We start from the raw sequence: 12,832 nt of genomic DNA, 5'->3' as shown, positions 1-12,832 counted from the left end.
TGGAAGGCACTATCCTGTCCATGCTCTGCTCAGCAGGACAGAGATGTACAATTCTGGGGTCCAGCCATGAAAAGGAGAATACTGAAAGCATAAGAACAAACGTGTGAGGTGTTGGAAGTCCTGCCAGACATTCTATCTACTATGGCAAGGAGGATGGAGGAGTCTACTTCCATCATCTGTGGGGTACTATTGCAGGGGTTTTCCCCTCTGCAATCTACCTTGGAACATGTGGCCACCTCCAGGGACACTGCAGCCAGGCCTTCGCAGCAGGACTCAGTGTTACCAGTCTTTGCAGCCTTGATAGAGGCTGAGATGGCTGCAATTCAGACGCTGGGCTTAAACGGCTGTTCCCCCTTAGAGAAGCTGGTGGACAGAGTAGATCAGGGCTTCCAAGGCGTGAAGCATCTCCTCCAGACTGCTCTCCCACAGACCAGTAGGCCTGATGTGCTCCTGCTCTAAGGGAGGGAGGTTGGCGGAACGGGTGCAGTCAGTGGAGACCCCTCTCAGGACGTCAGCATGTCTCATCTGTTGCCACCCCCTCAGCTAATACATAACATGGTGCCTGAACTCCAGCTGGCCCATACTGCCCTGGCGAAAGTACAGAGGGAGCAGTCAGTAGCAGGGCCCTCACGGGCTCCAGCACCCAGAGGTTGTCGGCCGTGAGCTGAAGTCTCAGGAGTCCGAGGAAGCCTACCACCTGCTCTGCTCAAGCCACTGGGGAGTTGCACCTCATAGAAGTGGTAGACCTAGGAAACAATCCATTAAAAAAGAACACTGAAGCTTTACACTTGGGAGTTTCATTACTTAACATGCAACTATTTATTTTCTTGTGCACATGAAACCTTTTTCACTTTTTATCACTTTCATATGCACGGTGCTTTCAAGGCAAGTTCTGTGTCTGCCTTGTCATTATGTCCTTGATATAGAAGTTGGTTCAGTGATTTTAAGGTGAGAAAATGGAGGCTTCATAAATTATGCAGTGAAGGTTCCACGATTGTTAGTGCAAGGGAGTCTGGTCACAACAGAGTGGGAGGAGAACGAGGTGTCTAAGTGAAGCGCTGAGCTATGAGTGCATCCCTTGCATCTCAGGCCGCAAGATGTTCCTCAAGTCCTCCAGTGTGCTCTTCATCCTCCTCTTCCTCATCAGATGAAGAGTCACGCTGGCCTTCTTTCTCCTGCACCTCCAGTCCTCTCTGTTGAGCGATGTTATGGAGGATGCAGCATGTCACAATGATTCTTAAGACTGCCTGGCTTATATTGCAAGGAGCCTCTGGACTTATCAAGGCAACCGAACCTTAACTTGAGCATCCCGATGGCCTACTCAATGGTGCACTTTGTGGTGATGTGGCTGCTGGTGTATCTGTTCTGTTGTGGTTTAATGGGGTTCCGAAGAGGTGTCGTCAGCTATGGTTGAAGGGGGTATCTCTCGTCCTCATGCAGCGATCCTCTAAGATTTCTCCCAGGTTGGAACACTGGGGGGATATTGGATTGCCTTAAAATAAGATCATAATAAGAACATAAGAAATGAAAAAATGAAGGCATAATGGCAGCTATCTGGGTGGCTACTTGCATGAACCTCATCTTGTGATTACATACAAGCTGAACATTTATTGATTGAAATCCCTTGTGGTTAACAAAAGCTCCTGGCTGGTTGCAAGGTGCCCTGATGGCTACGTGTGTGAAATAAAACGCATCTTGCACTTGAGGAAAGCCAGCCAGGGCTGGAAAACCTAAGGCTCTGTCTGTCTGACTACTGTCATCAGTTGCAAATGAAATGTATCGGCTAGCCCTGGCAAATGTAGCATCTGAGACCTGGCTGATGCACTAGTGGAGTCCTCTGCAGCAGAACTAGTATGCGACCTCACCTTCGGACTGCAGTGGTTCAAGAAGGCGGCTCACCACTACCTTCTCAAGGGCAATTAGGGATGGGCAATAAATGCTGGCCTCGCCAGTGACGCCCACATCCCATGAACACATAAAAAAAAAGCTGGTACCCGCTGGTCCTATCCCTCTGCCCTAGCTCCTGCGCACCTGTGCCCGGTGAGTCACCACGTGCAGATACCTCCTCTAATATAGCCTCCAAAGTCTGCATGGTGCTAGTATTTTTGCTGGTGCTTGCAAGGGTCAGATCAAGTGATGGTGCATTTTCTGCAAGACTGGGCTGTTCCTCGACTTGCTGAGGGGGGTCGACATTCTCAGCAGTTGAAATGAAAGAGAGGGACAACGGTTTGCAGTGTTGTGAAGGGAGAGCAGAAAGAAAGAAGTAGGTGTAGAAAGCATCTGCAGCTTGTCGTGCCGAGTGCATGGAGTGAAGGAGAAGTCAGAAGAGACAAAGAGGATGAGGTATAAAGAAATCCTGCATGACATCTCCTCCAGCGTTGCCAGTCGCCATGGCCTCCATGCTGTCCCTGCCCACAGTGGCCAGCATGATCTCTGGTAGAGGGGAAAGAGTGTCTGCAGGTGGGCTTTTCCTCCTCTGGTTCCAGCCTATTGCCTGGTGTTGTCTGTCACTTTCTCCTGCAAGAAAGAAGGGAGTGTGTTAGTGAGACTTATGAGGTATTTGGAGAATGTGGATATCATGGTAGAATAGCTGAAGTCTGTGTGTGAGTTGTGGGTAAGTGAGGGTTGTAATAGTGGTGACTGTGTGAGTATGAGATGCAGTGAAGTATGCTGCAGTGATTGTTGGAGAGTGAAGCGTATTGGGGGAGGGGAGTCTTGTGAGTGCTGTCAGTGTTATAGTTAATGAGGCTGTAAGTGGTTCAGCTGTGAGCAGAGGGTATGAAAACAGTCTTCTTACCTTAATAATTCTAGTTAGATCATTGAATTTCTTATGGCATTCCTGCCATCCTGGGTGCAGTGCTTCTAGCATTGACATGCTTGGTGATTTATTCCCACTGTCTGCAAAGAAGATGCCTGGAGAACTTCCTGCTCCCTGGGGTGGGGGCGGGGGGGGAGGGGAGGGGATACCCCTCCTCTCCACTACCTGTACAAGGGCCTCCAGGCAGCAACTGAGAAACTTGGAACTCGTTCAACACTTCCTTCAACTATTCCTTCTGGACTAGCTCCCTTCTCTGCAGCAAGAACACACCTCCCCTTTAAAAGTTGCTGGCTGCCTTTAAGTAGCGTTATAGATGCTCGATATCTGCTCCCTCCGATAGGAATGCACCAATGAGGACTGCCTATGTGATTATAATTCACAGGCAGCATGAATATTATGTGCTGCCTATGTCAGTACTAACAGGCTTGCGCAGTGTTCCCAGGCCGATCGGATTTCTAGGCCAGTGTTGCCAAAGCTTTCCACCACTGGGGTTTCCTCGTTACAAGTCTGGGTCTGTTGTCGACTAATTGATAGAGATTGATTGCAATGATTAGTGAACAATTCCATTATCGTTGTATCATGCCAGGATGATAGAAGGCGAACTAGATGAACATTGGCCTTTTTTCATCTAGCAATTCCTATGTACCTAAATGACTAATTTCATGAGTAAGTTTATGAATTTTTTCAGAAAGCTTTAAGTGTTTGTTATGTTATAAATGTTATTTTTAGCTATGTATACTGACTGACCTGAATGAGTGACGTGATATTATTGCTCGTGCATGAAAATTTTTTTGCACATGTGAAAAATGTGACAGTACGTTGCCTACGATAGTCTTAAATCTGAATCTTTAAATGTTTCTTTTTATTTCAGAAAAATTCTGACATTCTAAAAAGCCCACAGGGTATGTCCATTGTGCGAATGTACAACAAAGTTGCGTATGCACTGGTAAAGTTTGAAGTGTTGCATCATAAGGCCTGGGTAAAAGAAATTTCAGCCATACGATACAGTAAGTGCATGATTCATTTCAACAAAACTGTGCTTCTATATTCTGGTAAATTGGAATTGTGGGGTAAATTTTACAAATGAGCACTTTTGGTGATAGAACTTCATGTGACGGGAGTGCATACTGGGAACTCGGCAGTGGAGGTTAGTACACCCCACATGATTTTCCATCCATTAAAATTTGTAAAATCCAGCCAATAATTTCTCAGTATTTTGTGACACAAATGCATTCTGCAACGGTGCAAATTTTGTTAAGGCTATTCTAAGGCATGGATGTTCGGGAACTTGGGGAAATAAATAGTGATGTCTTGAGGAGTGTACATAGTACAGAGAGGGAGGTGCTGGACGTCTTAACGCACATCAAGGTAGATAAATCTCCGGGACCTGATGAAATGTATCCCAGGACGTTATGGGAGGTTAGGGAGGAAATTGCGGGTCCCCTAGCAGAGATTTTTGAATCATCGACAGCTACAGGTGAGGTGCCTGAAGATTGGAGGGTAGCAAATGTTGTGCCTTTGTTTAAGAAGGGCGGCAGGGAAAAGCCTGGGAACTACAGACTGGTGAGCCTGACATCTGTAGTGGGTAAGTTGTTAGAGGGTATTCTGAGAGACAGGATTTACAGGCATTTGGAGAGGCAGGGACTGATTAGGAACAGTCAGCATGGTTTGTGAGAGGAAAATCATGTCTCACGAATTTGATTGAGTTTTTTGAAGGGGTAACCAAGAAGATAGATGAGGGCTGTGCAGTAGACGTGGTCTACATGGACTTTAGCAAAGCCTTTGACAAGGTACCGCATGGTAGGTTGTTACATAAGGTTAAATCTCACGGGATCCAAGGTGAGGTAGCCAATTGGATACAAAATAGGCTTGACGACAGAAGATAGAGGGTGGTTGTAGAGGGTTGTTTTTCAAACTGGAGGCCTGTGACCAGCGGTGTGCCTCAGGGATTGGTGCTGGGTCCGCTGTTATTTGTTATTTATATTAATGATTGGGATGAGAATTTAGGAGGCATGGTTAGTAAGTTTGCAGATGACACCAAGATTGGTGGCATTGTGGACAGTGAAGAAGGTTATCTAGGATTGCAACGGGATCTTGATAAATTGGGCCAGTGGGCCGATGAATGGCAGATGGAGTTTAATTTAGATAAATGTGAGGTGATGCATTTTGGTAGATCGAATCGGACCAGGACCTACTCTGTTAATGGTAGGGCGTTGGGGGGAGTTTTAGAACAAAGAGATCTAGGAGTACAGGTTCATAGCTCCTTGAAAGTGGAGTCACAGGTGGATAGGGTGGTGAAGAAGGCATTCAGCATGCTTGGTTTCATTGGTCAGAACATTGAATACAGGAGTTGGGATGTCTTGTTGAAGTTGTACAAGACATTAGTAAGACCACACTTGGAATACTGTGTACAGTTCTGGTCACCCTATTATAGAAAGGATATTATTAAACTAGAAAGAGTGCAGAAAAGATTTACTGGGATGCTACCGGGACTTGATGGTTTGACTTATAGGGAGAGGTTAGATAGACTGGGACTTTTTTCCCTGGAGAGTAGGACGTTAAGGGGTGATCTTATAGAAGTCTATAAAATAATGAGGGGCATAGATAAGGTAGATAGTCAAAATCTTTTCCCAAAGGTCGGGGAGTCTATAACGAGGGGACATAGATTTAAGGTGAGAGGGGAGAGATACAAAAGGGTCCAGAGGGGCAATTTTTTCACTCAAAGGGTGGTGAGTGTCTGGAATGAACTGCCAGAGGCAGCAGTAGAGGCGGGTACAATTTTGTCTTTTAAAAAGCATTTGGACAGTTACATGGGTAAGATGGGTATAGAGGGATATGGGCCAAGTGCAGGCAATTGGGACCAGCTTAGTGGTATAAACTGGGCGACATGGACATGTTGGGCCGAAGGGCCTGTTTCCATGTTGTAAGCTTCTATGACTCTATGACTCTATGTTAATGTTAATGTGAATGTTCTTTTTTTTATGTTCACTGTTGAGCAACTATTCTGCAATCAGGCCAAAATATGGCCCATGCTCCTGGTGCTCACAAATGTACCTGCGCTGTTTGTGTGTTTGGTTGACCCTACGGGATTGCACCGGGTTTCCTAATTTAAATTTGCCTAAGCTCCCTACTCATTTTTTATGTGTACAGAAGCACTGAGTCATTTGGGAGATGTGGGGAGCTCTTAATGGGTTGCTGCACTTAAAGGAAATAGGACCTTGTTTTGTGGAGACTGATTTCTATGTAAAGAATATAACTGGAGGAGCTGCAAAAACTGGCCCCTTCATTGATGAGAGCCTTATGAGGGAAGAAGCACTCATAAAAGTGGCTATTGTTGGAGCAGAGGGGAACCCTTCCAATCTATCAACTGCACAGCAGACATGACAGGAGGTGACAAAAAGAATCATTGCAGTCTCCCACAACCATAACTCACAGGAGTAAAATGTTCTCAGACGTGAGGAAGAGTGCAGGTGTGCTTCAATAAATGCTGCCCCATGAAAGGAGAGGAATGCCTGTATTATGTTTGCACCAAGCACCCAGCCTACAGCATGTTTCCACATCAGCAATGCAGCCTGCAAGTCTGACTTCAACCCTCACATCTTACACTCCCTTGCTAGCATTTTAGTGTAGCTGCAGCTCCAACTTAGTGGCAATGAAGGCCAAGTCTTACTTGCACTCATGTAAATGTTGCATGTTTTCTCACCCACTCAATATGGGTCCTCAAACTACTTGCATGTTCTTTAGTTTTCCTTTTACTGCAGTCAGGGCAAAGAGCAGTAACTTGCCTTTCATTCTAATCCTGAAATCACAGATTTTTCTCTGAAATGCAGCCTGATTTGGGGTGATAAACAGAGTAAAATGTGATGGAAATGGCTACTGCTTCAAAACCACCAGAATTTCCCTGCCAAAAAGTTACAAGTCCCCTTTAAGACTCGCTGGAAGTCTGTTAGCCACAGATAAATGGAGTCAAATGGGCGTGGCTAACTTTCACCCTAAATATGCCCCTAATTTAAACCACTATTATTTAAGTGGTGGTAAAAGCACCAGTAAGATATCTCAGAGGCGATACTGCTTAGAGAAGACTATTTTGTTTGCTGTAACTGAACATTTTGTTGGTGTTATTTTTCTTGCATATCAAATTATTTGAAGGTTGGTGTTTCTTTGCCTACATATCAAACTGTTTAATGTTTTAGAATTTCTGTCAATATTATTGCTATTCATTTTATTCAGCTTTGTAAAAAGTACAGCTGTCTTACGCCCCCTTTTGCTGCTTCATCTTACTCTCTATCTCTTTCATCATCCAGGGAGCTCTGGCTTTGGTTACCCCACCTTGCCCCATCGTGGAAATGTACCTAGACTGTACCCGAACCATCTCCTCTTTAAAGGCCACCCCTTGTTCGACCATAGTTTTGCCTGCCAATCTTTGATTCCAATTTACCTGGGCCAGATACGTTCTCAACCCACTGAAATTGGCCCTCCTCCAATTAAGTATTTTTACTCCAGATTGCTCCTTGCCCTTTTCCATAACTAATATAAACATTATGTAACTATGATCACTGTTCCCCAAATGTTCCTCCACTGACACTTGCTCCACTTGACCACCTCATTCCTCAGAACCAGATCCAGCAATGCTTCCTTCCTCGTTGGGCCAGAAATATACTGATCAAGAAAGTTCTTCTGAACACACTTCAGAAATTCCTCCCCCTCTTTGCCGTTTGCACTATTACTATCCCAGTCTATATTAGGATAGTTGAAGTCTCCCATTATTACTACTCTATAGTTCTTGCACTTCTCTGTAATTTCCCTGCAAATTTGCTCCCCTATATCCTTCCCACTAGTTGGTGTCCTATAGAGTACATCCAGCAGTGTAATGGTGCCTCTATTGTTTCTTAACTCTAACCAAATAGATTCTGTCTGATTTTTATTCAAGTTCTCATAATTCTTTGCTCCATTGTTATTTCGATGGAATAGTTATGTTCTTTGGTAGGTTAGCGATCCTAAATTAGTCTATCTGTAATTTCATCTTGATTGCATTGACTGCACATGATTTATCCTTCATTTGCTGTTCATACTTTTAACTAAATTATGCATTTTTACCAATTATTAACCCTGCTAATCCAGAGTTTCAAGTCCATTCTTTTATCCACCTCAGTTCCTGGACTGACAGGTCCCGTTCCATTGCCCTCCTTAAGAGCAGGCACCAAAAAGTCCATATGAAAAAGTCGAAAATCCTTCAAGGGATAGAATCCATCCATCTAGTACAAGGCATTCTGCTAAATAATAGTGGCACAGTCAAGTGTCATAGAATAAATGTGTTTTGGCAATCTTCTTGCATCTACCTGCTTGATGTGGTTCTGATGCTCATATACAACTTGCATATTTATTGAGTGAAAATTTTTCCTCTTCATCAAAGTTAAGTATTGTTGAAAGGACCCAGTGTGACTACATAGAGTCATAGAAGTTTATAACATGGAAACAGGCCCTTCGGCCCAACATGTCCATGTCGCCCAGTTTATACCACTAAGCTAGTCCCAATTTCCTGCACTTGGCCCATATCCCTCTATACCCATCTTACCCATGTAACTGTCCAAATGCTTTTTAAAAGACAAAATTGTACCCGCCTCTCCTACTGCCTCTGGCAGCTCGTTCCAGACACTCACCACCCTTTGAGTGAAAAAATTGCCCCTCTGGACCCTTTTGTATCTCTCCCCTCTCACCTTAAATCTATGTCCCCTCGTTATAGACTCCCCTACCTTTGGGAAAAGATTTTGACTATCTACCTTATCTATGCCCCTCATTATTTTATAGACTTCTATAAGATCACCCCTTAACCTCCTACTCTCCAGGGAAAAAAGTCCCAGTCTATCTAACCTCTCCCTATAAGTCAAACCATCAAGTTCCGGTAGCATCCCAGTAAATCTTTTCTGCACTCTTTCTAGTTTAATAATATCCTTTCTATAATAGGGTGACCAGAACTGTACACAGTATTCCAAGTGTGGCCTTACTAATGTCTTGTACAACTTCAACAAGACATCCCAACTCCTGTATTCAATGTTCTGACCAATGAAACCAAGCATGCTGAATGCCTTCTTCACCACCCTATCCACCTGTGACTCCACTTTCAAGGAGCTATGAACCTGTACTCCTAGATCTCTTTGTTCTAAAACTCCCCCCAACGCCCTACCATTAACAGAGTAGGTCCTGGTCCGATTCGATCCACCAAAATGCATCACCTCACATTTATCTAAATTAAACTCCATCTGCCATTCATCGGCCCACTGGCCCAATTTATCAAGATCCCGTTGCAATCCTAGATAACCTTCTTCACTGTCCACAATGCCACCAATCTTGGTGTCATCTGCAAACTTACTAACCATGCCTCCTAAATTCTCATCCAAATCATTAATATAAATAACAAATAACAGCGGACCCAGCACCGATCCCTGAGGCACACCGCTGGTCACAGGCCTCCAGTCTGAAAAGCAACCCTCTACAACCACCCTCTGTCTTCTGTCGTCAAGCCAATTTTGTATCCAATTGGCTACCTCACCTTGGATCCCGTGAGATTTAACCTTATGTAACAACCTACCATGCGGTACCTGGTTAAAGGCTTTGCTAAAGTCCATGTAGACCACGTCTACTGCACAGCCCTCATCTATCTTCTTGGTTACCCCTTCAAAAAACTCAATCAAATTCGTGAGACATGATTTTCCTCTCACAAAACCATGCTGACTGTTCCTAATCAGTCCCTGCCTCTCCAAATGCCTGTAGATCCTGTCTCTCAGAATACCCTCTAACAACTTACCCACTACAGATGTCAGGCTCACCGGTCTGTAGTTCCCAGGCTTTTCCCTGCTGCCCTTCTTAAACAAAGGCACAACATTTGCTACCCTCCAATCTTCAGGCACCTCACCTGTAGCGGTGGATGATTCAAAAATCTCTGCTAGGGGACACGCAATTTCCTCCCTAACCTCCCATAACGTCCTGGGATACATTTCATCAGGTCCCGGAGATTTATCTACCTTGATGCGCGTTAAGACTTCCAAACCCTCCCTCTCTGTAATATGTACACTCCTCAAGACATCACTATTTATTTCCCCAAGTTCCCTAACATCCATGCCTTTCTCAACCGTAAATACCGATGTGAAATATTCATTCAGGATCTCACCCATCTCTTGTGGTTCCGCACATAGATGACCTTGTTGATCCTTAAGAGGTCCTACTCTCTCCCGAGTTACTCTTTTGCCCTTTATGTACTTGTAGAAGCTCTTTGGATTCTCCTTTGCCTTATCTGCCAAAGCAATCTCATGTCCCCTTTTTGCCCTCCTGATTTCTCTCTTAACTCTACTCCGGCAATCTCTATACTCTTCAAGGGATCCACTTGATCCCAGCTGTCTATGCATGTCATATGCCTCCTTCTTCTTTTTGACTAGGATTCCATTGATGAGGATCTGCACTATTGAGCACTCTTCTACTGCTATCAGCTTTCTGTTGGAAAAGTAATGCAGGTATAAAAAAAATCCGTGGGGTCCGCAATCTCTGGCACTAATTCTGCTGGAGTTTGCAGAATGAGTGGGAGATCACCTCATTTACATGGCTCCAGTAGGCGCACGTGTCACTGGGGTCACATTTTGGATGTCTGCCTTCCACCTGAGGCTGTAATCTGTGGCAGAAGAGTGGCCAGCTGTGGGGTTCCCCCTTGGCCCCTTTGTATAGAATGTTCAGCACAGAAACAGGCCACTCAGCCCAACACATCCATTCCTATAAGGGAGTTGAATTTAAATACTGTAAAGAGACAACATATCATTTTTGTTCTGGAGGCCAGACCACAATCCCAGCTGAGACCTCCAGGTTGTGCCCTACTTCTGCCATTTGGCAGTCTGGTACACCTGGTCTCAACAAGCATACCAGACCTCTGAGCGGCGGGCAATGCAGGAACCTTCAGCATTGGGAGTCACTGCCCAGCCTACCCACTCTTGGCCCCTATTTTAACTCCAGACGGGTCTTAGGCGGGTGGGTAACGGTGTGAGTTAGAAAATTACTCGCTGTTCCAGAAATGAGGCCCAGGCTATTTCATTCCCAGGCTCATTTAAATCACTCCTGCTCCTCCTCGCCCCACAAGGAAAGTTTAAAAAAACGTACCTATTTGATCCTCTTCTGGCCCAAATCACTTTCCCTGCTTTCTTCACCTGGCTGGAAAGCCACTGCAGCTTTCTCATCAGGCTGTTGAGTTAAAATTGCAGTCGGGACCCGATTACACCATCGGGACCAGATATGCATATGTCAGAAATAACCCTGCCGGCTTTGATCAGGTGTCCTTGCTGCCTGCTCTTGATAGCTCCAGGAGTGATTAAGTAACCTGGTCAATTTTAACTGCTCACCCGGCAGGTTTCCACCGTATGGGTAGGGTTAAAATCGACCCCAATGTTTATAAGCAGAAGCCTGGATGCAGATTGCCCGCCTGTATTCTTGACTAAAAAGTGATACATGAGGCAGAATTTACACTTCCAGCTGGGAAGGGAGCGGCTGGAATTGGGGGGAAGAGTATCGGGTGCAAAACCCGGAAGGTATGTGGGCGAAACCCGGAAGGTAAGTCGCAGATCGCAACCTTAATGGGGGCCAATAAATTTTACTTCTGGTTTTGCGTCCGGCAGCCAGCCTGATTGGCAGGCTGGCTGGCTGTTGGGCAGGAAGGTCTGCGGCAGCAGGCCGCAGGCAGGGATCAGAGGGAGGGAGGGATCATGGGCCATTGAAGAGATAGGGGTGGCCAGTGAGGAGTTTGAGAGGCCGGGGAAGAGATCTGCGGCTTCAGGGAAGATTGGGAACCCGGGAAGAAGATTGAGGGGCTGGGAAGAAGATCAGAGGGCTGGAATGAAGATCAGGGGCTGGTAAGAAGATCGGAGGTTACTGGAGGTCGAGTGAAGAGTTGGAGGTAGGTGGTGGTCCACTATTGTGGGGAGCGGGGGGGTGAGGCCGATCTTGTCGGTCAGATGAGCTCATTAGGCGTGGATGAAGCACTCCTGCTGCTCCGGGTCCACAAGCAGTGCAATAAAGGCACTCCCCTCATGGATCTGGCCCTTCATCTGATGTGATTCAGAAGCGATGGGAAACCCGAACAGGTAAGGTTAAATTTACTTTATTATTCTAATACACAAAATATTAAGTACCTCAAATATTTCAATGAGGTACGTTGCCCTTTTAAGTATCGACCCGCTCGCTCCAAGTAGGGGCAGGACTTCCTGGTGTCTGCTGTCCATGTGCACAGAAACCTGCCTTCGTTAGACCCAGAAGTGGGCATGTTGGAGTCGGGTTGCGGTCCCGCTCCAAAAAGCTGTTATTTTAACCTCCCACCAGCCCCCAACCCACCCACTCTTGGCAGTTAAAATTTACCTCATGATGTGGGGGATTAAATAATAAAAACATAAAATATACTAGTTGGAATGAAAAGTATATACATTACTGAGGTACGTTTGAGATTCTTACAAGTGTTTGGCAAAACTGGCTCTTTTGGTGGAGGTTATTCGGGAGCCTAAATAAATGTTAAAGGTGGAACTTGAGGTGTGAGAGTGAGCCAAATGCTTCCTGAAGACTGAGAATATGTTGAAATCTAACTATGATCATTTGGAGGTAGGTTATATTTATACGTTCATGTGTTAAGATGGAACTTTTTACAAAAATCCAATTTCTAATAAAACTATTCTTTTAGGATAGTAAATTTAACTGAGTAGAAAGTTATTGTACAATTTAATTGCAGCTTTCAGTTACATATATATCTGAATATTATAAACTTAATTTTTATACAGTCCTGCAAGCAACTCTTTTGATACGCGATCCAGAAACTGGGAAAATGTATTCAAACTTTGATCATAGAATTGTTGAGGTTATTCGAGAGGCTAAATGTATGTTGAAGATGGAGCTGGAGGTGCCAGAGGTAGCCAAACGTTTGCTAAAGTCTGAGAATATGTTGAAATCTAACTATGACCATTTGGAGGTAGGTTGTGTTTGTGAGCTCAT

The 12,832-nt window shown here is 45.0% G+C and overlaps 1 protein-coding gene across 1 annotated transcript in view; it reads left to right on the top strand.

Annotated features, from left to right (window-relative positions):
- Positions 1 to 12,832, top strand: part of LOC137322209 (dynein axonemal heavy chain 8-like) — a 1,675,662-nt gene that overhangs the window by 419,801 nt on the left and 1,243,029 nt on the right. Inside the window, exons 17-18 of the mRNA XM_067985325.1 lie at positions 3,690 to 3,825; positions 12,622 to 12,809. Coding sequence (XP_067841426.1) covers positions 3,690 to 3,825; positions 12,622 to 12,809 — 324 coding nt within the window. The remainder of the gene's footprint in view (positions 1 to 3,689; positions 3,826 to 12,621; positions 12,810 to 12,832) is intronic.

Source organism: Heptranchias perlo, chromosome 5 (assembly GCF_035084215.1).
Source record: "Heptranchias perlo isolate sHepPer1 chromosome 5, sHepPer1.hap1, whole genome shotgun sequence".
NCBI classification, from domain to species: Eukaryota; Metazoa; Chordata; class Chondrichthyes; order Hexanchiformes; family Hexanchidae; genus Heptranchias; species Heptranchias perlo.
This window is presented reverse-complemented; position numbering and strand designations above follow the sequence as displayed.